This window comes from Felis catus, chromosome A1, assembly GCF_018350175.1.
Source record: "Felis catus isolate Fca126 chromosome A1, F.catus_Fca126_mat1.0, whole genome shotgun sequence".
Classification (NCBI taxonomy): Eukaryota; Metazoa; Chordata; class Mammalia; order Carnivora; family Felidae; genus Felis; species Felis catus.
Window position 1 is genome coordinate 147,139,096 of NC_058368.1, and position 25,326 is coordinate 147,164,421.

A 25,326-nucleotide genomic window follows, 5' to 3' on the forward strand; every position below is an offset into this window, starting at 1 on the left:
TAGAACTCTTATCTTTGAAATAAAATGACCTCATTATGGAATTAAGCTGTCTTACTTTTCTTTGCCACAGAAGACATTAACAAATTTGTGCCTACTTAAAAGTACTCCAGGATAAATGCATTTCAAGAAGATTGTTTTTAAAAAGCACTGACTATAACTGCACTTCATTTGCAAATGATAAACAGACTGCAGCATCTATGCTTCCCTTCTATAAGCAAGCTCTCTTATCAGAATATAATCAAATTGCTCCATTGCTTAGCAACCACAGGTAAAGAGCTAATAAGTCAGGAGTCATGATTCTGTGGGAACAGTCTGCAGGTCAATAGCATGATTCCAAGGTGGTCTGCCATCCTGCTGTGACACTTTCAAACCCATACTGACAGGAAGCATTAGAATAGAGGAGAGTTAAAATGCAAATGCTCTCATAATCGATTGAATTGACCTATCCATATTGTGATCTGGTCCAATCTGCTGCATCTATAAATCAACATCACAGCAAAAAGAGCACCACAATATGGCTTCTAAGGAATTTCTGTTTTACCAATTTTAGGTAAGCCAAAGAGGAAGGCACACGTAAATTAGAATGAAGGCAAGGACTCCAACATTCATGCCACCAACAGGAAATCTAAGGAAGAGGAGCAGTGGCTGGTTGAAACAGTTTTTGGAAAATATTACTGAGAGGCTAAGAGAAAAATTACCAGGTATACTCACAACTGCAAAGAAAAGATCTTTCCCCTCTCCCCGCCGTTCCGAATCCAGCCAGGGCACGCCCGGTTGTAGTCTGACATAAAGGCGGGAACCAATCAAGTTCTGCTGAATGGTTTGAAATAAAGGCGGGAACCAATCGAGTTCTGCTGAGTGTTCAAATTTAAATGTCAACCAATGACAGCTCTGTAACCTCAAAAAAATCCCTAACTTGTTTGTGCCTGTCTATAAAAGAAGCTGTAAGATCCTTGCTCGGGGCCTCTTAGTGTCACCGGCAACGAGTGCGCGGAGGACCGGGTTCGAACCTGCAATAAACGACCCTTGCCACTTGGCTTTGACTCTGGACTCTGGTGGTTTGTTTTCGGGGGGGACTCTAGAATCGGGGCATATCATTACCTGTAACCATTGCGACTGGTCATTGTGGCCAGAGGTCCAGGCATTCACTTTGCCCTGTTTGTCCAGCCGAGCTTTCCTTGGTTCCCAGGTGAACATGTCCATGTTGAGAGTCCTGAAGATGCTGGAGGCGGTGATCTGATAGTCTTGTATGTGTCCTGATTTCATCCCCAGAGGCTCTGAACAGCCTGAAAGAAAATGAGAAGGTCTCCATGAGAAAAATAATGGATGACCCTGCAAGTTTTCTACGTTCATTTTGCAGAGGCAAGAGAAGATTGAGCTTAATGTTATTCATTTCCCCCAAGAGAAAGCATCTAAATCCAAAAAAAGGCTATAATCAGAACTAAATCTGGAAAAAAAATCGAAACACAAGATAGCCAATTCAGACTATTTTGTCGGAATATATTTTGGAAAAATTGAAAACAAGACAGATAATTCAAACCGCTTTTCGGTGATAGATGATTTTGCAAAATGAAAACTAGGCTGAAATGCCTTTTCCTGTCTCATTACTGATAGCCTCATGACTATTCCCGTGTTTTCAACAGTTTCATTGTACCTTTAAAAAAGAACATTTTCTCACAAAATATATTTGGTTTTCTTTTATTTGTTTCCATAATGCTGCAAATGAAAATTCCCTCAGTACAAAGTCATTTTCACAAACTGCTCCAAAGGTGTATTTCAAACTGGACAGTATTTTGTTTTCTAAGAAATGTCTGTTAATCTTTGTCACTGATTCCTATAGCACTAACATGGCTTCTTCTGGATGTTGAGGAAGCTTATATTTACTCGATGTATACCATGTGTCAGGCACTGTGCAAGTATAGAATTTAAAGTAATAGATAATAGAAGAAAATAAGCTGATCCTAGCAAAAATCATTCCTGAACAAGTCTTATTATAAAAACTGCATTTTGGTCATACTCAGTAACGTATAGTTTTGGATTTTTTTTTTCAACGTTTATTTATTTTTTTTGGGACAGAGAGAGACACAGCATGAACAGGGGAGGGGCAGAGAGAGAGGGAGACACAGAATCGGAAACAGGCTCCAGGCTCTGAGCCATCAGCCCAGAGCCTGACGCGGGGCTCGAACTCAGGGACCACGAGATCGTGACCTGGCTGAAGTCAGACGCTTAACCGACTGCGCCACCCAGGCGCCCCTAGTTTTGGATATTTTTGAAAGATTTTCAGATCTGGCACATGTATCTTCAGGTATGACATGGTGTAAAATTTGGGTTTGTCTGTTACTAGGAAATTGTGTGTGTGTGCACGCACACACACACACACACACACAATTTCTCCAGGAAATGTACACACCATTTCCCAATCTTGAATTGCAACTGTGACAAAATTCCATTCACAAAGCTCATAATAGGAAGCACGATTCTCTTATCATATTAGCAAATATTCCATATGTATAATTATAACATTCTGACCGAGAAACACATAAGTTTGATCTTCAAGAAAGCCAAGATAAAAAAGAGGACTTCTCTAATCAAGGCCTCCATCTCTGTGTAATCTACTGCTTCCCCACTTGCTCTCTGTATGGCCTTTTACCTATTATTTAACTACTTTATGCCTTAGTTTTTTCATCTGTAAAATGGTAGTAATATAGAAACTACCTCAAAAAGTGTTCTAAGAAATTAGTTAATAAATATAAAGTATTTAGAAACAGTAGGCATATAGCTAACATTCAGTAAATGTTAGCTGTTTTTATTATTTCCCTAAAGCTAATTCCAACAGATAACAACGTTAAGTCCCCAAATCAGCACAGCAGTGAGTACTAAATAATGGACCAGGATTGGTTGCATTTCCTGAAACTAGGCCATTTTTAAGTCTAAGGCTTTAAGAGAGGGGGCTTAGCACTCCTCATTGATAAATAATTCTTAACTACAACCCATTGCTTTCTGCTCTACTCAACCTAGATCACTTCCTTCTTGAGGCTCCTCCATGTTTGCCTTCACCTCCACCTTATAAGAAATGCCTTTGCCATGCAAACGTGGCAAAAACTCACATGAAGGATTAGCCACTTGTGTGCCTAACACAAGTCTTGTTGGGTTTTAGGTGTAACAGATCTAGACCCTAAGTCTCAGGATAAAAATAGCTCCAAATTCTAAATATTAGTTTTGGAGGAGAAAAATTTCATGACAAATCTCAAAGATTCTAGAAAGGTCCAAAGTCTTAATGACAAGCCATTTGTCTTCAGGCCATTTGAGGGTACCATGCCTTGCCTGCATTACAGATTTCTTACTTTTTTATTATGACCACCAACTCCCCCACAGCCACTCTGCCCTGATACTAGAGTCTTCATAAAACTCTTGGCTTACAGAAAGATACAAGGGGAAAGGTAGTTGTTTTTCTCATTTTGTGATATAATATTTAAAGTCTCAGATGGAAAAGGGATGCTTTTACTCTAGTCATTTCTGCTTAGTCATAGAATTCATTTCGTATCTACTCTGTTGTCTAGTATCTAGCCCAGAGTAAGTGCTGAATAATTTGTTCAAAGAATGGATGAATGAATGAATGAGTTCCTCCTCTAATTATAGTCATGATTCATTTCATTCTAACCATCTTAAATCATATCTCTTTCAGAGAATTTAGGGGATTTTCTTTTTCAAGTGTCTGGGAAAAGATTAACTATTGATCTTCTAGGCAAGCTGAGAGAGCTCCTAACAGTTTATTGGGTACAAAAAAGGAAGCCTTGTGCTTTACAGTGTTGCAGTGGATTGTGGCAAATAGTTTGGCCCATTATATTACTGTTTATTTACAAGTGTTAGAGCTAATCTCCCTGCCAATTTGCCTCACACTGCAAAATTTCCTTCTCATCCACATGATTTCACATATATAGATTAATTAACACTTTGACCAGAATGGATGGCACCTGAACAAAATGAAGCATTAACAAAGACATTGATTATCTCTATAGTGAAGTGCCCTAGCTTTTAAAAGCATCCATTGAAAGATAGTATCCTCCGCTTGCAAGTTTGAAGTCAATTTGTGGGGTGGGGAGACGGGGTTTGGCTTCTTTTTAAGAACATAAAGTCTGTAACGTGTCAGGTGTAGACTCCTATAAAAACTGAAAGTCACATATATTTATACGTTGGGGGTTTAACTGTGCCATCTAAGAGACACTGACCCTCATGAATCAAGAGACTGGAAAATTGGGGAAGGTGATTGTTAAACAACTAAAAACCATGGGGCTTGGCTTCTTCTTGATTGCTTTATGATGAATGACTTAGGGATGACATTGGCTTGTGATGATAGAGTGACATGTAATATAAACACTACACAGCAATTATTCTGTTGAGATTTCTGGCAGTCAATAAGCTGGTTTGAATTACCAAAATAAAGAAAACATCACTGTTAGGATAATTAATAGAACTAAAACCGTATGTTGGTTGCTTTATAAGGGACATCCATATATAGTATGAAAATGTAATTCTTAAAATAGATTCCCGGCCAAATGTCTCTAATTCCTTTAAGTGTAGTGGGTTCAGTTAAAGTTTGGCTGTTTTTAATAATAACTTTTATTTGCTTAAAAAAATCATTCCTTTTCTCCATATCACAAATAAACCTAAGAAGGGAAACAGATATAAAGCATATGTTTTAACGTCCGTGCAACCTTTTGAAATGAATGAAAAGCTCTCAGTTGTCCATTTGGAAAGATGGATCCTCCTATTTTTGACTTAGTGGCATTATTGTAAGTTGATAAAGTCTTTCATGCTAAAAAGTAGGGCAAATGTGAATTTTTGATTTGGCTTTCTACAGAACAGTTGTTTGAACAAAATAATCTCAGGCCATAGTGGCAAAGGTCATTTTTAAATGTTGATGCTAGAAATACAAAGAACAACTACCCAAAATACAGCACAGTGATATGCCTAGACAAGGTTTTCTGTTTAGCTCAGAATCTAGCTATATTGAAATGGGACCACTGTGAGATCTACACATTAAGTCTTCATCTTTGTATCTAGTAGTGATGCTCCTGGAAGACAAGAATTATTTAACTCTGAGTCCTTTGATAGATTTATCTTTGAGCTGGATAATCACTGTTTGTACAATAAGCAGGTTGCTAGATAAGAATGATAAAGAATGAATTTATAGTAGCTATCTTATTTGTGAAGTATTATCTCCCTGGGAGGAATGATAAATTTACATGTTTCATAAAACCTAAACAAAACAAAATAAAACCAAGTTCTTATGGTGGATGGACAAAGATAAAGCTTACTTTTCTATGCCATAGAGCCTCAGCATAACTGCAATTTATGAGGTCAGGCAGATTCCAGTTTATACTGAACTTTCATCACAAAACATAAATCATAGTTACTACTAAACACAGGACACATTTAAATTTGACAAAAGTTTCCAGTGAGAATTGTTGTACTTTCTTCCACCAAAGAAATACACTGCTCCTTCTACATTAATTTCATTTTGTAGCAAGTTTTAGAACTTGTTGATGCTACATGCACGCGAGCATGCGTGCGCGCGCGCACACACACACACACACACACACACAGGCTGTTTCTAAATGACATCTAGACATTTTGTAGCAAAAATGAATGTTCATGAGTGTTGGAAAATAGAAAATTAGTAACAGACTACATACAAATATGTGGGTTTTTTTTCTTTACAGAAAATACAGAAAAAGAAATTTGAGACTCACCGGATAGTTCACATCCAAGAAGTTCCATTCTCAAAGTGCAATGTCTTCGACAAACTTGGGGATAGAGTCTTACATACTGAGCTTTTATGGGAGGTGTGAAAGAGTTAGCATAAGGTGTGTTGTTATCAACATTTCCACGAAACACCTGTGTAAAGAGATAATATAGAGTTTAAAATGATTGACTACAGCAGCTTCTTTTCCTATTTTCAAATACTGACCCTTTATCCTACCCAATGTAATCTTTCAAAAACTGGATTAAGTAATTTGGGGATCTGAAGCATTTAGGAATCACCTTGCCGTCAGCAGTGAATATAAAATCTATAGATAAAATCCTAATTAAAGCTATAAACCACTGTGGTTCATGGTATAATCTATACTCTACTATGATGGTCTTGTCGATTTTAAGGCCAGTCCTTTAGAGCCAGGGGAGTGCTTCTTTATTTTTTTGAGAAATGGGCACCTTAAACTTTTCACCTTAATCTGGGTCTATCCATTCATGCTGCTACTTAGTATTTATAGGTTTGTGGGGTTTGTTTGCTTTTTTTTGTTTTATTGTGGTTTTTTTTTGTTTGTTTGTTTTTTTTGTAGGAACCAGTCTTCACTAGTGTTACTGGATCACTCAGTCTCTCTAAAGCTATGATGAGACTTGTGATGCTTCATGGTCTGATTCCTCAAGATTACTTTCTTATCAGTCAGTCCCAGACCACTGGATGAGAGAATCGTAAGTTTTTTATATGTATCTCCAGTGAAAAACAGTGTTTCCCTCTAAAAATTAAATGCTAAAATGTGTTATTTTTAATTCGTTTAAATCCCATTCTTGTTTTACTTTTTTATATAGCCTGGTAATCAGAAAACTTTATTTAAATTCATTAAAGAAATTTTAAAAAATCTTTCAGAAAATTTATCAGAGTGTAGTTTAGTGATTTTGTTTTAAATGGAATGAGGTGCAGTCCTGATATTTTTAAGATTAAAAATTTTGAGGAAAACTGATAAAAAATTGGGACTATCATGTGAAAAGGTAAAGTATACACTGAATATTAAGGCAAAGTATACACTGAATATTATATTCATTTCCTCTAAAATATATATATATATATTTTTATTTTTTGGGACAGAGAGAGACAGAGCATGAACGGGGGAGGGGCAGAGAGAGAGGGAGACACAGAATCGGAAACAGACTCCAGGCTCTGAGCCATCAGCCCAGAGCCCGACGCGGGGCTCGAACTCACGGACCGCGAGATCGTGACCTGGCTGAAGTCGGATGCTTAACCGACTGCGCCACCCAGGCGCCCCTCCTCTAAAATATTTTATTCTGCTAAATAACAAAACTGCCTTCTAATATAAAAGTATACAAACATACATTTTTTTAATTTAAAATAGTATTTTTTTCTTTAAAAATAGTAATTTTGATCTGTACTTATTTGATTAAGGAGAGTGCTAATCTGTGAAAAACCATAAAATGAAATTTTTATTTTAATTAAAGTAAAAATTAACTGTTCTATACAGGACTTTGCGATATTGTGATAAACTGTTTACACAGCCACCAATTAAAATCTGAGAAGATCGTAAATAGTAGCAAGTGTACATATATTACTTGGAAAAATTCCTTACACCCTACACCCTACTAATCCAATTAAAATCATAAATGTATTTGCAACAACATAAAACATAAGGAGCCTGTTAAAGACTAAGTAAGTATTTGGCAATCAATGATTATTAACGGTATTTACTTTTAAAGGAAATATTTAAATCAGTCTTACCATATCTTCATTAGTGCCTTTTACTTTGTACATCGCCCAAGTTTTTCCATCATTACTATAGGCAATTTTGTAGGATTTTATATACTCTGGACTTCCAATCCTCTTGGCTCCTTGGGTAATAACACCAGTAACTCTCATTTTTCTTTGTAAATTTATCTGAGGAGACAAGACATAACAGTAATTTCATTTCTTTTAAGATGACAATATTGACAATATCAATTTTGGGAATGGGACATTTTCATTTATTAGTATAGATTTAAAATAACACAAAAAGCTAATAATTTTCTTATGTTTTTTTCACCTGATTATTAAGTATATGTCAACCTCAGTTTCAAAATCTTTCCTTAACAGAATACATTTTTTTAAGTAAGCAATATTTGTGAATAAAGTTTGAAAAGGGCAATGTGTCTCCAAAATATAAGAAACATTTGCTTGGTTATGATATGGAGGTATGATTTTGTAACCTAAAAAATGGAAATATTATCTTGTCAAAATTACCTCAGTGACATTACTCTGAAACAGTAATGTCACCATAATTTAATGTGTCTCAAATTCTTTCAGCTTCAACAAATCCATGTAAAATGAAACATGAAAACTGTCAGGAGATCTTTGAATACTAGAATAAAAAAGGGTAAAGGTAACAGTAAAGATAAAAAACAAACAAAAAAAGAGCAAACAATTATCTTCATATAAGGATCTTCAGGATCCTTATAGTGTAGTCTCTGCTATGTGTTACGGATGGTTTTTCAACACATAGTTGCTTTCCTCTTCATTTCATCTTATAGAGACTTTCTCTTTTTTTTATGATTTTATTTTAGAAAGAGGAAGTATGCAAGAAGGGGGGGAAGAGAGAGAGAGAGAGAGAGAGAGAGAGAGAGAGAGAGAGAGAGAGAGAAAGAGAGAGAGAATCTGAAGTAGGCTCAGCACAGAGCCCTATGTGGGGGTAGATTCCACAACCCTGGGATCATGACCTGAGCTGAAATCAATAATCTGATCCTCAACCAACTGAGCTATCCAGGCACACCATTATGAAGGCTTTCTAACTGGAATTTTCTCTCCGTATTTTCTCCTGATTCCAAATCACCTTAGAATAGTTTGCTGCAAAAGTAACAGTCATCTAATAAAAATTTTAATATTGTTTTCAAATTTAAATAGGGAGCTCCTTTTGACATTCAATGTATAAATAAATGCTAGACAAAGGTAAGAAAAGTTTTTACATACAGGGCAAACATTAAGAATTGTTCCATTCACTTTAAAATGCCCTTATGATGTCTATAAAATCTTACAGTCATTAGAAAGGTACTGCCTCACTGTCCTTGAGGGAATGCTATAAGCTCTCTCTCACCAATCACATTATCCTATAATATTGAGTTAATAATTCAGATCCCATTTTCCAAAGAAAAACAGAAAATCTTCAGATTCATGTAAGTGACCAGTGTTTGTCACCCTCTGATGAGACTAAGAGTTAACATTTGAAATGGTAGAGGATGTGCACAAGGAAACCAGCTCCTCTTTAAATCACCACACACACACACACACACACACACACACACACACACACACACTATATTCTAAATATAGATTCATGTTACATATTCAAAAAAGTTAAAAATGAGAACTAAGACAATAGCCAAATTATGGAAAGAGCCTAAATGTCCATCAATTGATGAATAGATAGAGAAATTGTGGTTTATATACACAATGGAATACTACTTGGCAATGAGAAAGAATGAAATATGGCCTTTTGTAGCAACGTGGATGGAACTGGAGAGTGTTATGCTAAGTGAAATAAGTCAGGCAGAGAAAGACAGATACTATGGGTTTTCACACTCGTGTGGATCCTGAGAAACTTAAGAGAAGACCATGGGGGAGGGGAAGGGGGAAAAAGTTACAGAGAGGGAAGGAGGCAAACGATAAGAGACTCTTAAAAACTGAGAATAAACTGAGGATTGATGGGGGTGGGAGGGCGGGGAAAGTGGGTGATGGGCATTGAAGAGCGCACCTGTTGGGATGAACACTGGGTGTTGTATGCAAACCAATCTGAAAATAAATTTCATATTAAAAATAAATAAAATAAAATAAAATAAAATAAAATACAATACAATAAAAAGAATAGGTAACCTCCAAAAGACACTTTGTTTCAGTGTATTAGGTAAATTAGCACATTGCTGTGGAAGAGGAACATTCTTCCAGTATCTTATGTATCGTCTTCTTTTTCTTTAATCTGAGACTCTTCATAGTCTACACCTTCTAATATATACAACGTAAAGAGTGGACACTTTGAATCATATTTTCTCCCATTTTGGAAGCCAAATTCCACCCTTGATATAGCTGAACATTCCTTTTCAATTATCTTTTATCTTGTTTCAATTATCTTGTTTATACCTCTTATAGACAGCCCAATTATCTCTGCTAGAGTTTTGGCTGATGAGCTGTAGACTAATTTTCTAAAGCTTAAATTGTGGAAGTATAACAATCCAAAAATTTGCGTACATGTTTCTCTCTAAGTCATTCAAAATGATGTTTTAAAAGATTCCTATTTGCTTTAACATTTACAAGCTCTGAGTGTAAATCTCAGCGAGTTGGTATTCCAGATAATAAAGCAGCACACAACTTGCACTGTATCTACTTTTAGTAGGTATTTGTAATTAAATATCAGTGCTATTTCCATTCAATAAGAAGTGTATAGAATGCAGATTCTGGGATTATTAACATTTACTAGGTTTTAGACTTTTGTGTTCTCATATACCTAGCACTGTTAAGCTCAGATAATGAGAGACTCGGTATAAGATGGCTAAGATTTCACTCTCATGGTCACACTCCAAATTAATACCTGGAGTCATGTTGCTGTCAGAAATAAAATGAGCCTTGGAAGAAGGCTATCGCATGATGTTTGAAACATCACCACACAATTCACTGCAAGAAATCGCCTTTCATATCATTCCAATATTGTTACAGTCTCTTTGTGAAATAAAATTGGCTAAAAGGTGAACTGCTTCTTATTCTGTTTATTCTGCTTGTATGAACCACCCCAGACACCAAAAGTCTGCTGGGGATTCCAAATTTACATTCCAGAATTCCAAAATGACTCCCTGAGCTTGATGGATGTTCAAATATAGAATGAAATATTTTCACTTATTTATCTGGTTTCAGAGATATTGTTGCTCTTCTGGGAGGTAGGTAGATTGCATGGCCTTAAACAAAAATGTATTCTAAGGTATTTTGAGTGAATAGTGTCCCCTGCATTAATAAAAATATTGAGAAACATAATCTGGATCTAGAATGCCTAGAACTCATGCAAAGGCCAGCCAGAGGCTAAAAATGGACTGATGATTTCAACCCTGGCTCTTGTCAGTTCCCACCAATATAATCTTGGACAACTTGTCTAAGTTTTTTGAAATTTAATTTCCTCCTGTGTGAAGGGATTTTAATAGAATTATTACACATGAAGATTATATGATGTAATGCATGTAAAATTTAATAACACCTGCCACCTAGAAAACTTTTGGAACATTTGCTTTTAGAGTTAATTTTTAGTTTTTGTTGTTGTTATTTAAATGAAAAGCATTCCTTTGTTTGTTTTCTACCCTTAACTATTTGGTGTTAGGGAATTTGGACTTCAAGAGGTATACTCTATGTATTAAAGCTGATAATCATAATAAGCATATGAAATAATTTGGAAACAACTTCCTAAGCTATGAACTTGATAAGACATTTAGGGCTACTATGTTTAAATTGTGTGTGTGAGTGAGTGAGTGTGTGTGTGTGTGTGTGTATGTGTGTGTGTGTGTGTGTATGAATCTAACCATTAGCTTCAACATGGGGTAAAAAGGAAACTTAACGGGTTCCTGACACGATAGAAAGAACAGGGGATACTGGCTCTCTCCGGCACTGGAGATACTCCAGGGTAGAAAGTTGCTGAGTAGGCACTGAGACTTATCAAACTCTAATACAAAAAACCATGAAAAGCCCTTAGCATAATAGGAGCTTTTGACGTCCCCGTGTATGTCTTTGTGTCTGGGATGCACGAAAGAGAATTCCAAGGGCTGTGATGGGTAAGAGGCTTGGGAAGAGCTTTCTAAAATATGCCATTTCTCACTCTCATTTTCTTGTTCCTTCTCGATTTACCCAGTTCCAGTCTACTACCAGCAGGAGGAAGTGGTAAAATGTGGGCCAGACTGGAACACAGAGCCTATGGTCACTAATAGGCCTGAGCAGTTCCCCTTCTACACTCCACATCCCTGTCTCCTCACTAAGGAGGTAAAACAGAGTGATGGAGATCCTGACAAAAGCAGTGTCTGGGGCAAATGAGGCAGGGAGAAGAGAGATTAGGCGTAAGTACATATTATAGCTCTGTCATTAGACACCCTGTATGTACCAACTCAGTCCACCTGGAGTAGTTGAAATTAGGGCATGGACTTCACCTTGTCCTCCAGGTACATCACTAGCCAAAATATTAATACAAACTCTCTGAGAAATGCAAGCATTATAATTCAAAGAAGAAGAAGAAAAAAGAACAGAAAATACTAGAAAAAAAGTAATCTAATAGAACTGACAGGTTAAGATTTTAAAATAAAAAAAAATCCCTACAAAGATAAAGACATTTTTGAAACATATTACTGGTGGGGCGCCTGGGTGTCTCAGTCGGGTGAGTGTCCAACTTCGGCTCAGGTCATGATCTCATGGTTTGTGAGTTCAAATCCCACATTGATCTTACTCCTGTCAGCCTGTCAGCACAGACCCCTCTTTGAATCCTCTGTGTCCCTCTCTTTCTGCCCTTTCCCCACTCATGTGTACTCTCTGACTCAAAAATAAATAGACATTAAAAAATATAAGAAATAGAAGACTGGAACAAAAAAGAATCAACTTGAAATACTGATTTTAAAAAATATAATTAAGGGGTGCCTGGGTGGCTCATCAGTTAAGCAACCAACTCTTGATCTCAGCTCAAGTCATGATCTCACAGTTCGTGAGTTCAAGCCCCCATCGGGCTCTGTGCTGATGGTGTGAAGCCTGCTTGCAATTCTCTCTCCTTCTCTCTGCCTCTCCCCTGCTTGTGCTGTCTCTCTCTCTCTCTCTCTCAATAAATAACTAAACATAAAAAAAAATAAGAATAAAAATATAATTAAAGTTAAAAAGAGTTTAAAATGAAGTTAATTAAGGTTCCCAATGGGGTGATTTCAAGCCAAAGACAGAGCTGTAGAATAAACTAGTGAACACAAGACAGGTTATGGAACCCCTTCCAGAAGGCAATAGGATGGGATAGAGAGATTGCCCACACTGGCAGATGATGTAACAATTGACTTTGAGAATCTGAAGAAGCAACAAATAATAAAAACTAATTAAAAAGTTCTGTAAATTTGCTTAATATCATATCAAAATATAATCTGTATCAGCAATAGTTGAAAATGTAATATAAATAATGAAAATAATGAAAATAATGTGACACATGTGGCACATGTGTAGGAAGACAGATCAATAAAAGAGTAGAAAATCAATAAATAGACCCCACTACATAAGGGAACTTTATATATGAAATAAGTGATTTTCAAATCAGTGGAGAAAAGATAGAATGTTCAACAACTGGACTGGGATAATTTGGTAGATATGTTAAGTAAGTAAATTTAGATCAATATTTTTCCTTTTATCCCAGAGTAAATTCCAGGTAAATTAAACACTTAAATGAAAAACAAACAAACAAACAAACAAACAAACCAACCACCAAAGGATCAGAGGAGACTATAAAATTAAAAATAATCTCAGAGATGAAAATGACTTTCTAATCATGGCACTAATCTTAAAAATGTTAAAATAAAAATTTCTTTAAGATAAAAAGCAAAATAAAGTAAAATACAGATGACAACTGGAATTACTATTTTCTAATCACATCATAGCAAAGAATAGATTAATCAAAGAAATCAGGAGATCTTACATATTAACAGACAAAACACAAACAACCCAGTAGATAAAACATGTATAAATGATTTTGTTAGTTGACTTCAGAAGAAATATATATAGATCTTACACATATGAAAAGATACCTACTGTTACTCATAATACAAATTAAATTAAATCTATATGATACTATAATTCCCACAATATTACACAGTATTCACTAAAGTGTAAAGAACTTGGCAAGCTTGCACATTCCTGGTGGGAGTATAAATGACAGTCTTTTAGGAAGGACTTTTATGAATTTAGTGACATGAAGTGAAATGACAAATGCACATTTTCTTAAACTCAGAGATTTCATTCTAGGAATGCAGCCTACGAGTATAATCACACATAGGCAAATTGATGTGGGTACAAAGTTGTTCCCTGCAGTGCTGTATATGCAGACCACAATTTCAAACAATTTAAAATGTCTATCAACAGGGGTCTAAGTCATTTCATTATGGAAAAGTCCAGAAAATGGAATACTCTTCAGTTGTAAAGCAAAAGAACAAGAAGGAGGGAAGAAGAGAGGAGGAGAGGGAGAGGGCGAGAAAGAGAGAAGGAGAGAGACTTTAGCATAGGATTTAAGAAATTACTGCTTGTCCAGTTTTGGTGTGGTATCAAAGAAGAATATCTGCAATTATCTGGAAATTGTATGGAAGGAGCACTAAGATGTTGGCACCATAACAGTGTGCTGCATACTTTTGTTTATACTACTGTAAAGGGCAAAGAATACATATACATATTTTCTTGTACAGGATTGTCATGTCTCTGAAAGCCAAAACAAAAACAAAAACAAAAACTGGTTAACAATGGTTTCTCTAACAGGAGGTAAACAGCTGGGTCAAAGAAGAGGGAAGAAGAATTTGGACAGTACTGTACATACTCTTTTGTGTCTTCTGAAACTTGAAATACGTGATGTCTTACCCATTCAAAATATAATTACAGTTAAAGAAAGCATATGATTGATAATAAGGTGTTATTTACAATAGGGAAAGTAATTTGAAAATATCTAGAGATTAAGTGATTCTAGAAAATATCTAGAAAGTATTAATAAACAATATGACCTTGTAGAAAATATATTTTAACCAAAAGACATAATGGAAGACCAGTATATATTTTAATGGATGAGACAACATAATACATTTGTTCTCTTAATTTTGTTTGTAAATTCTGTGCAGTTTTTATCAAAATCCGAAAGGATACTATTTTGTGTCATGATAAATTTATTCCAAAAATCTATACTTTTATTTTAAATTATACAGAGGAAAATTTCCATCATACTTAAAGTAATCTTGGAAAAGATGTTAAAAAGGGGGAAATGTGCCATATATTAAGACATTGGAAAACCATTTAATTAAAAAAATAATGTGATACTAACTTAGACACAGAAAAATACCTAACTGGCATTGGAACAGGGGTCCAGGAAGAGGCCTGGATATATATTCACACTTGAGCCAGCATTACAAGTCAGGGGGAAAGGGCATGTTGGGAAAATTGATTCTTTTATATAGAGGAAAACAAAGTGGGATTGGTATGTACTGAAGACCAAATGTGAAAAGTAACACTATTCATCTAACGGAAGAAAAGGTAGAAACATATTTTTGTGACTTCAGAGTTGAAGAAGCTGTTCTGAAGAAGACCAGAAAAGCACAAAATGAAATGGGAGAAATGAAATTGCCTCCAAAAAAAAATTTCAAGGTTTCTATTCAACCAAGTACCTTATGGGTAAAGTTAATAGAAAAGTGACAGCTTGGGAGGAGAAATCTGTAATGTCAAAAGCCGACAGGAGATTATTTAGTATACTAGTTCTCAAACTTTTAGGTCTCAAACTCCTTTACTTTATTTTTCTTTAATTGTTTTTATTTTGAGAGAGACAGAGAGAGAGCTGGGAAGGAGCAGAGAGAGGAAGAGAGAATCCCAAGCAGCCTCTGCACTGAGAGCTGCCTCAATTGTCGCCACCCAGATGTCCCAGGATTCCTTTATTCTTAAAAATTACTGAAGGGCTCAAAGAGCAAATAAACTCACACACGGCATTTTGGAACGTGTGTGTGTGTGTGTGTGTGTGTGTGTGTGTGTGTATAATAATATAGAAATGTACATAGTATATTATATATATGTGCATGTGTATATATATAGAGTATATATATATATATAATGTAGAAATATACACAGCATATTATATATATACTTATTCTATTCGAAATTAAAACTGACAAATTTAAAAATACTTATTAATTTCAAAATAACAATAATAAACTAATTACATTTTAACATAAACAATATATTTTTATAAAAAATAATTATATTGTCCCAAACCAAAAATGTATTGAAAGGTTATTTTACGTTTGTATGAATCTCTTGAGTATCTGTCTTAAGAGAAAACAAGTAGGTTCTCATATTTGCATCTCTGTTTACTCTATTACAAAATATTTTTGGCTGAAGTATATGAAGAAAATGCAGGCTCCAATGATATGTAATTGTAAAAGGAAGGAGTATTTTAATAATCTTTCCAGATAATATGTATATTCCTCTTTGCTACCACATCAAAACTTGATAAGCAAAGTTTAAATTCTAGTTGTAGTGTGGAATGTGAAATCTACCAGTGAACTTTTCATATTCATAACGTTAAAATCCATAGGTTTATCTTGCACTTTGAATAGATCTTTTATCTATGCATGGTTTTGTGCCATCATGTATTGGACATTTGGGAAATATGGGCTCATTGAAATATGAAGAGTTTCTAAATGATGACACATTTATTATATAATATCAAAATGCTACATTCATTAATAACACCACAAATTTTACCAGAAAAGTCTGTATTAGAAGCTATCAAGCTCACATTGGTGGTTATATTTTCTGCAAAATTCTAATTTTCACTTGAAATTTCAAATTTTATCGCTAGCAACAAATATTGTCAGCTATTTCCCTTAATGTTGATGGATTATTGTGTTCATTTTCACAGCAATACTGCCAAATATATAGATGTCAATAGTCAGTGTCTGTCAATTGTTCCTTAAAGTAAACATGATTAAAAAAAAAGGGGAGCTCAGCTTGCAAGTCACACTCTCCCAAGTGCTTTTTCTTGAGATAATCATCATACTTCACTACTCAGCAGAAGTGCTTTCTGTGTAATTTCCATTTCATTGTGCAGAATGTTAAAGACATGGCAAGGATTGGCATTTAATAAAATTAATGATCATTAATGATTCATCAAGGACATTCTTAAATGAACTGATTAAAATTTTTTTTTTCCTTTAGCACGATGGAGATGGATACAATGACTACTTGTATAGTTTGGTGCTACTGTCTTTATTTGTGCTAAGGCACCAACAGTTTTACTCACCATTGTTTTGTGGCATCAGTGCAAATATTAACACAGTGAAAATGGCCAAGAAAGTCTTAGAATTATTATGGAACTAGTGTTGACCTGTGAACCTCCTGAATGGGCACTTGGGGACCCCTGACTCCACAAGGAATATGTGACTTTCACATTCAACTGAGAAGTACTGATCTAAAATAATGGTTTTTACCAACACATACACACACATGATGAAGAAGTCAATAGAAAATGGAGCAAAGGATATTGCAAGGCAATTCAGAGAAAATAAAATACCAATAGTTAAACTCTCACTCTTAATTAAACAAATGCAAATAAAAAAAAGATAGTAATTTATAGCCGACAGAATGACAAAACAAAAATGTTAGGTAATATCAAGTATTGGTGAAGTATTCCTCTGCTGATAGTGAAGGTACAAACTGGGATAGTTATTTCAATCTGTTCGTTGTTAGCAAAATTAAGCAATCTATTTCTGAGTATTATTTCCTGAAAAAATTGTTGCCTAAGTGCTCAGTGAGAAATGCACACACCTATTTATTGTAGAATTTTTTTTTTATCTTAGCAAAGAAGGCAGCTTAAGTGAATACCCCTAGAAGTGTAAGAGATTTAAAATTTAAAACGTATGTGTGTGTGCATGCAAGTGTGTGTGTGTACTCTTGCACACACATACACAGGCATACCTTCTAAGAGTCAGAAGTGAACTGGATTTACCCATGGCTATCTAAAAAAACATAAGAATGTGGGAAGAACAATGAAGTATACACAATATCACTTATGCAAATTTAAAAACACACATATACACCATAATATCATGCACTGTCCAATAATTCACTTGTCTAAGTCAACATAGGAAGGGAGAAATGACAGTTACACATCAGCTCTACCAGGCTGGGTTTCTATAAGGGAAGAAGAATGGTAAGGAAAGGGCAGAATGGGTAACAATGCTAACAGATTCATCCTCAAATCAGTGCTGGCAAATGATATCCTAAGTGGGGAAAGGAATCATTGTTTCCTCCCATTTACTCTTTTCTCAAGGAAAATGACTACATATGGGCATCTGATGTAATAGGACTGCATATATACAAAAGTATTGTCTGAGACTTACTGCCTAGTATAAAATAGAGTACATACGCATTTCAAACATATTTATTATACAGTAACATACTTAAAATTATTTATGGTTGTAATTTAGGCAAAAGCTAGTATTAAGTAAGCAATTGGCTTTTAGGGTAGCTTTATGAATAGCTAATTGTTTTTCTCTACCTCAAGCTTGTTACCAGAAGTTGTGATATACTTACATAGTACATTCAAGTGTGGGTCTGACTAGTGGCTGGAATCACTACAAAACAATAATCCAAACATAAAATGCAAACTAATACAGTTTGCAAAAGGGAATTACTTTCTAATTTTATTTAATTGAAAAAGAAGCATTCGGTTTTTTCAATGTTGTAATGGTTGGGAAGCGTAGGAGAATTTCTTCTTAAACTTTAGGAAGCATTTGCCAAGGTAAACTGAGGCATATTAAAAATTTTAAGAGTTTATTTGAACGAAAATCAACGCAAATAGGGGAGCACCAATCCAGAAGTGGTTAGGAGTGGTCTGTCAACAAGTGTTAGAGGAAAGACTTTTATGGGGAAGAAGTGGAAACAAAGCAAGGAAATTATTTGATTGTCAAGAGCTCAACAAGCTGCATTATTTGGGAAAGGCTACCTAGCTGTTTATGACTGGTTGTCTTTAGGTTTCGATTTCTTAACCTTGAGGCATTTCAGGCTTAGGTTCTGGTTTGCTTATGTAGGCTTCTAAGACAAAAAAGCCAACTCAATTTAATGGTCTCCTTATTTAATTAATTTAAGATCAATCAGCAAGAAAAATAAATGTCTGATTCATAGCTTATTCTTAGGAAAATCACGTTAGGGGCACATGCATGGCTCAGTCAGTTAAGCGTCTGATTTCCCCTGGGGTCATGATCTCGTGGTCTGTGGGTTGCAGCCCTGCATTGGGCTTTGGGCTGACAGCTCAGAGCCTGGAGCCTGCTTCAGATTCTGTGTCCCCCTCACCCCCTGCCCATTCCCTCCTCATGCTCTGTCTCTCAAAAATAGATAAACGTTAAAAAAATTTTTTTAAAAAGGAAAATCATGTTAAAAATCAAACACTTAGTGGTCATTTACTTCATGATTATTGAGGCACATATACACAAGCAGTAGTTTGTGAGTTGCTACATAAAATGCAGACTTAAAGATTAAATAGCATATTATAGAAATATATTTGTAATATATATACATGTTATATATGTAATATATGTAAATAAATATAACATGTATATAATATATTATATATAAAATATTACATATTATTACATATATTATATATTATAGAAATATAAGACATTGAATAATAATATTTTATAGAAATCATTATATATACACCATTGTTTTCATAAATTGCATAAAATAAGGCACTTTGTTTAAATTAATGACTAAGTGAAGAGAAATTTTGAAATACTTTTCTTTTTTAATGAGGGTTATAGATTACCATATAAATAATAAAAGCATCAGGTAAAAGATTAATTAATAAAAGGATCTGCTAGATAGGATGAGACTTGTATACATTCCATCATTAGAATTGCTAAAAATATAACGTGAAGAATTTGCTGTTAGTGTATATTAGATGCATACATTCGGCTTAAACTAAAAGAAAAACACATTTCCTTTTTTTGTGTGTGTGTGTGTGGCTTCTTATTTATTTAGTTACCAAAATAAAAATGAAGGGCAATCAACAGATCAAGCTACATAATCCTGAAATTTGCAATGCGGTTTTGGTGAAGACAGAAGAGCCCACCAAACATGCCATCTGGTCCCCAACATAAGGAAAAAGCATCCTGAATGCTGAGGCCGCTACTGCAAGGATAGTGCCTCATCCCACAGCAGCTTTTGCATGAGCAACTGTTGTGTTAAACCACTAAGATTCAGGATTTATGCAAAGAAGAACACATTTCTTAAATACAGAACCATCACCCTATAACCATCTTTCAATTACAAGAAATGAGTATTTCACTTGAACATCAGAGGTCCTTTTATTGAGTTAAAAACATTATTTTTCACATGATTATTATCAAGAAAATGTGTAATTGGAAAAATTAGAGCACCTAAAAATTGTAAATTGTCATATTCATAATACTTTCATCTTAACGGAGATTTTATTTTCTGTACTAGCATTCCTCCCCTGGTGGTAATGCAAAAAAAAAAAAAACAAAACAAAAAAAAAAAACAAAAAAAAACCAAAAACAAAAAAACAAACCATATATTCAATTAGCGCTTTTTCCTAACGCTAAGTATCTGGACGTATGTAAGTACAGGTATTTATTTGAAACTTCCAGGGGGCACCTGGGTGGCTCAGTGGGTTCAGAGTCTGACTTTGCCTCAGGTCATCATCTCGCAGTTCATGAGTTCAATTTCCACATCAGGCTTGCTGCTGTCAGCACAGAGCCCATTCTGGATCCTCTGACCCCCTCTCTTCGCCCCTGCCCTGCTTGGGTGTTCTCTCTCTCAAAAATACATAAATTAAAAAAAAGAAATGTCCAGATAATGATTTTTCACTGATAGTATTTAAACTTTTATACTTCTAAATGAGATTTTTTTTCTAGCCACAATATTGTTCATAATCAACCTCACTGAACCATGTTCTCATAGTTCACAGTAAAGACAACCCTCCTAGAAGAGCTTTTGGATGGGAACTTGGAATATAAGTTAGTCTCAGGCACAAAGAAGATATAACCATATCTGGGTGATAGCAGAAAGGACTTGAGCCTCCCAGGCAGTTTTAAATATTTGGATTGTAAAGACTGTCCCTGCAGGGATCAAAACAAAACAAAACAAAACAAAACAAAAAACAAAACACAGGAACATTATCACTAGAAGCTTCTAGTTAAAAATGACAAGGAATTGGAGCTCCCTGTTCTTTCACATTTTCTCATTAATGTATTCTATTGAATGCATCTTTAACATCTTCTGTGGAGACCTCCTGGTAGGAAGTATCATGAATGCACCTCAGGAGGAAGGCTTCTGAGGTATTTCCCCATGAGGGGAGCAACTCAGACCCAACAGGGCAGAGTTTATAGTTTGACATGGCTGGTCCCAGTTCTATAAGAGATTTCTCTGACACAACCTCATTTTTATCACCAACAACCCAATCAACTGACATTCTTCATCCCCACCATTAAACACGCTCACTATTGTACACATCCTGGCACTTTGGGCTGCTCTCCGTCAGGCCCACCGCCTTCATTCTTGCCAGCTGAACTGTCCACCAACCATGAGTCAGTGGTGTTTGTTCTCCAACTTGTTTTTTTCAAGTTGTGCTTGTTATTTTAACTATGTAATTTAATTAAAAATAATTGCCAAAATGGAACTGGGAAAGGAGAGGGTTTTTTTTGCCCATGAAAACATGAAAAAGCTTTGAAAAACCAAGGAAAGGCAAATTACTGAAAACAAGGGATAATACTGAGGAAAATCATTAATAGTACGTTTACCTAAGGTATTAATATCTAGGTTTTTATTCTTGAATAACTGGTTATTCTTATTTAAACAAAGAAACAAAACAAACAAAGAAAATCGGAAGTACCAATGATGCTTTACAGGTGGGGTTCATCCAAGAAACAGAATTTAAATGGTTTTTTTAATCAATTTTTATTAGCTAACCAAATATTTAATTCTGAAGCTCCAAGTAAGTGGTTTTCTCAACTGTCCTTCATTATTCTGAATGCTGGCCAGCCTTTGACCTATGTTCAATTAATTTAACCATCTTCTTTGAAAAGAGATGGGGGAAAAACACATGTGAATAGACACAAAACTATAATCTCTTTCTGACTCCTTGCACCTGGTAAAGCTTCCAATCAAACTGAAACACCTAATTCACTAAACAGCATGCAACAGAAGCAATACACCATCATGGATGTAATCGGTTGGCTGTTCCAAGAGTCCTGGCCTAGAATCACAGTTTCCTCTGTATTTCCAGCTGTTTCTAAAGGGCTTTCACTATAGTGTACTCATCTTTCTTGGTACTTGCTGTGACTAGACTTTCTTCATATGCTCTGACATTCATAGCTTCACATTCAAAAGTGAACTGAACTGTGGCTATTTCGTTTAAAGACTTCAGCCATATATTAAGTTCAACAGAATAGTATATATAAAGGGAGTGTAAAACCCTCAGAAGTAGAGTTTTAAGGTCTGAAGGATTGATTTTAATTCATATGCTCTGAATTTTAGATTTTTGTCTTTAGATTTTTGCCATGTTACTTTGCATGGCTAAGGCAAAAATTAAAGGAGTCTTTGTTTATAAAAAGCCCATCATTCTGAAGAGTTTCAGTAAAATTATGGAAGGGAGGGAGGGAGGAAGGGAGGGAAGGAGGAGAAAAACAGAGAAACCACGAATGATGTTAGAGAAGAAAAAAGAGGAAAAAAAGAGAAAATGATGTCAGTTCATAAGTAGGAATGCTAGCACCAATAAAAGTACAATAGAAATAATGAAAATACGGTCACTTTGCTAATCTATATTTTTCAAAGAATCATGAGGTGCTACCAAAAAGAAAAAAAAAAGTCCTTGATGCATAAGCACAGGGGCACAGTGAGTATGCTATAAAGGGAGAGGGGAGGAAGAGGCTGAGGGCAAGACTGGACCTTCTTAAATTCCTGTAGGTGGCAATAGCTCTTACGTGGGAGGAATTTCCATTGGGTTCACATGAATGCTCTTCTGTACTTCAACCATCTCACTGAGTGGACTTCAAAATGAATGTGACTCAGGACAATGCTGAGTGAATCAATATGACAACAATATAAATATAAACAAAAATAAAAATAAAAATGGGATACCCAATTACTTTAAGGATAGTCTTATCTAAAACTGTCAGGTCCCTGATGCCAGCATTCCTATCCAGGTCAGTGAAGGATTAGCAGGCAGACAAGAATGCCTTACCTGCCCCCTCCAAAGCCCTACACGTGTCCTCTAAACTCTAATTTTTCTTAATTCATTGTATTATTGTAGCATGCAAATAACAACAATGTCAACGGAAGAATCTCCAAGTTTTGCTATGGGAACACTTTTCCATTTATGAAGATATTATTGGTAGTGACAGCAAGTGTCCTGAAATTTTAAAAGCTGACATGGGATCAATGAAACATCAAGACAAAACCAAATATCACATAATAAAAGCTTAAAAAGTACTTGTGGGAAGCAGAATACCATGATAATCTTCAATTTTATGTACTGAAGAAAAAAGTCTACAAAGCAAACATATGCTGTAGCACAAAAGATGGCAAGTTTTCCAGGATATTATTTTCTAGCATTGTGCAATATGAATTAATTAACCAAAAAAAAAAGCAATAAGAGGGCTAAATGGAGAGACTGGAAAGCTCTGGGACACAGATGCAGTAGCTATTATCAAGTAATGACTTAGCTTTTATATTCTTTGTGTTCTTCTGGCTTTTCTTTGTCTCAATAAGCACAATATTAAATCTGTGTTTCAAAATTAAATTAAATAAATATATTTCAGGAGTTAAATTGCATTGTCCTATTGGAATACAACAGCATATGCTTTGAACAGTAACAAAATGGACTTACATTTCATGGCTTTCTTTGAGAACTTAACTTCATGATTCAAAATTTTGTATAAATAGACAAATTAAACAGTGGTTGGTTGTTTCTCCATATGATTAAATTGTTACTCTAGACCTGAAGGTAGCTGTTAAAGTGGGCTAACCAGATTATCTAATTGCAGACATGCTGAAAGTAAGTTTTTAATGTGAATTCAAAATCAGACACACACTAGCAGTAATCCAGGCTCTCTTAAAATGTCACCGGATACAAAAGATTCATTGAAGTCTATAGTGAAATCACCCTAGAGGAAGCAATCAATATGTTTTCATTCTTCCACTTGTTTATGTATTTATATAGTGAGGATCAAGTTGTAATTTGCATTATATTTCTATGGGAGTTATGGGTAATAAACTTAAATATCTAATTATTTTTTAATAATATATGGAAGGTAGAATGCACTAAACTGTTTTTAGCATTTTGAATACTTTGATGAACAGACAAATTCTGAAATATTTGAGGTCAACCTTTGTAACCAGAATTTCTTCACCCACGCAATGGTAATGAGGTGTTATCTAACGCACAGGGTTGTCTGAGTATTAAAGATGATGTTATCCCTTATGCATCTAGCATCCTTAAGCATTTGATGATTGTTTGCACTCCTTACTATTTTTTCCAGGAAGAGGAAAATTGAATTTTCATTTACAAATGTGGAAAAACATTAAAAGGACAAAATGATTCTTTAAGTCACATTGATTAGGCACATTAGATTCTATTTCTTTAATTTTACTTTTTAAGGTCCTTTTATGCACATGATGCACTGTTTCATTTGTACTTTATATTCGCCTTAAGAACTAAATTGGACAATTCTAGTCTTCTGGATGGGCCAACAGGGAAAGATGATGGGGGAATTTTGGTCATCTCTGCTCCCTCAGAAGTAAGGAGAAGAATACACAAAGAATAAAAACCACCACAGAAAAAATTCTACTCCCCACACAGCAATAGCAACTTCTTAATAACATGGAAAAATAACATTTTTACATGTTTTCAAAGAAACACAGTTTCGCCACTAGCAATACTGTAGAGCAAAACATTAAATGCATGAGGAAGAAAATAGACTATTTCTCATTATTTTATTTTATTTTATTTTATATTTTTATACCTCATTATTTTAAAATGAACGTTTTGCTGAACAAATGTTAGTAATTAGGAAATCTTTTAAAAATATATGGATTGTATCATTTGTAACGAATGAAATTGCACTTTTTTTGTAGCTTGAACTATAGATTTTTTCCTTTGTTAAATCACTTCACCATTTTCAAACTTTAAGTGGCATTTCCCTTCTACCAAATTAAAACAGGTACGTTTTTCACTTTGGCAGGAACAAATTTCTATGAGGTCATTGCAGCTTATTTTTCCAGCTGTATTTCTGATAATTATCACATGTGTATTTATGCCTCTATATAATCATTAAACAGATTTAATTCATCCATTATTTCTCGCATGTCTGTAATCTCCAAACATAATGACATATACAGCGGGAAATGTAAGGACAGAAAAGATTTTTGCACCTGTCACATGTAATTGAAAGAGTAAGACATACAAACAACTAACTGCAAAACAAAGCAGAATAATCATAAATGATGAAGGGACAAATGCCTTGGCATGGACATTAAGAGAATATCAATTAATACTGGAAATAGGAAACCAAGGCTTAGAGATGTCAAGTGGCCTGCCCAACCTCACATACCAGGACTGAAAGGTCATCTCAGACTCAAGAGACAGGAAGAGAGGTAGTGCACACGGTAAAGCATCCACTATGCTTGGGGATAGTGAGAGGTCTTGTGAGGCTGGACAAAAAGGTAATCCTTGCACTATGCCTATCCACCTAAAAGGCCTCTTTCATTTACCATAGCAATCTGAAAACTTATCTGCTCTGTAACTCTCA

The 25,326-nt window shown here is 35.0% G+C and overlaps 1 protein-coding gene across 2 annotated transcripts in view; it reads right to left on the reverse strand.

The window, feature by feature from the left end:
• EDIL3 (EGF like repeats and discoidin domains 3) overlaps nt 1-25,326 on the reverse strand; it is a 413,457-nt gene that overhangs the window by 98,494 nt on the left and 289,637 nt on the right. For both annotated transcript variants that reach the window (XM_011284418.3, XM_011284414.3), the window contains 3 exons: nt 7,514-7,669; nt 5,754-5,898; nt 1,102-1,286 (listed from right to left, as the gene is read on the reverse strand). In XM_011284418.3, the coding sequence (XP_011282720.1) occupies nt 1,102-1,286; nt 5,754-5,898; nt 7,514-7,669 (486 nt within the window). The remainder of the gene's footprint in view (nt 1-1,101; nt 1,287-5,753; nt 5,899-7,513; nt 7,670-25,326) is intronic.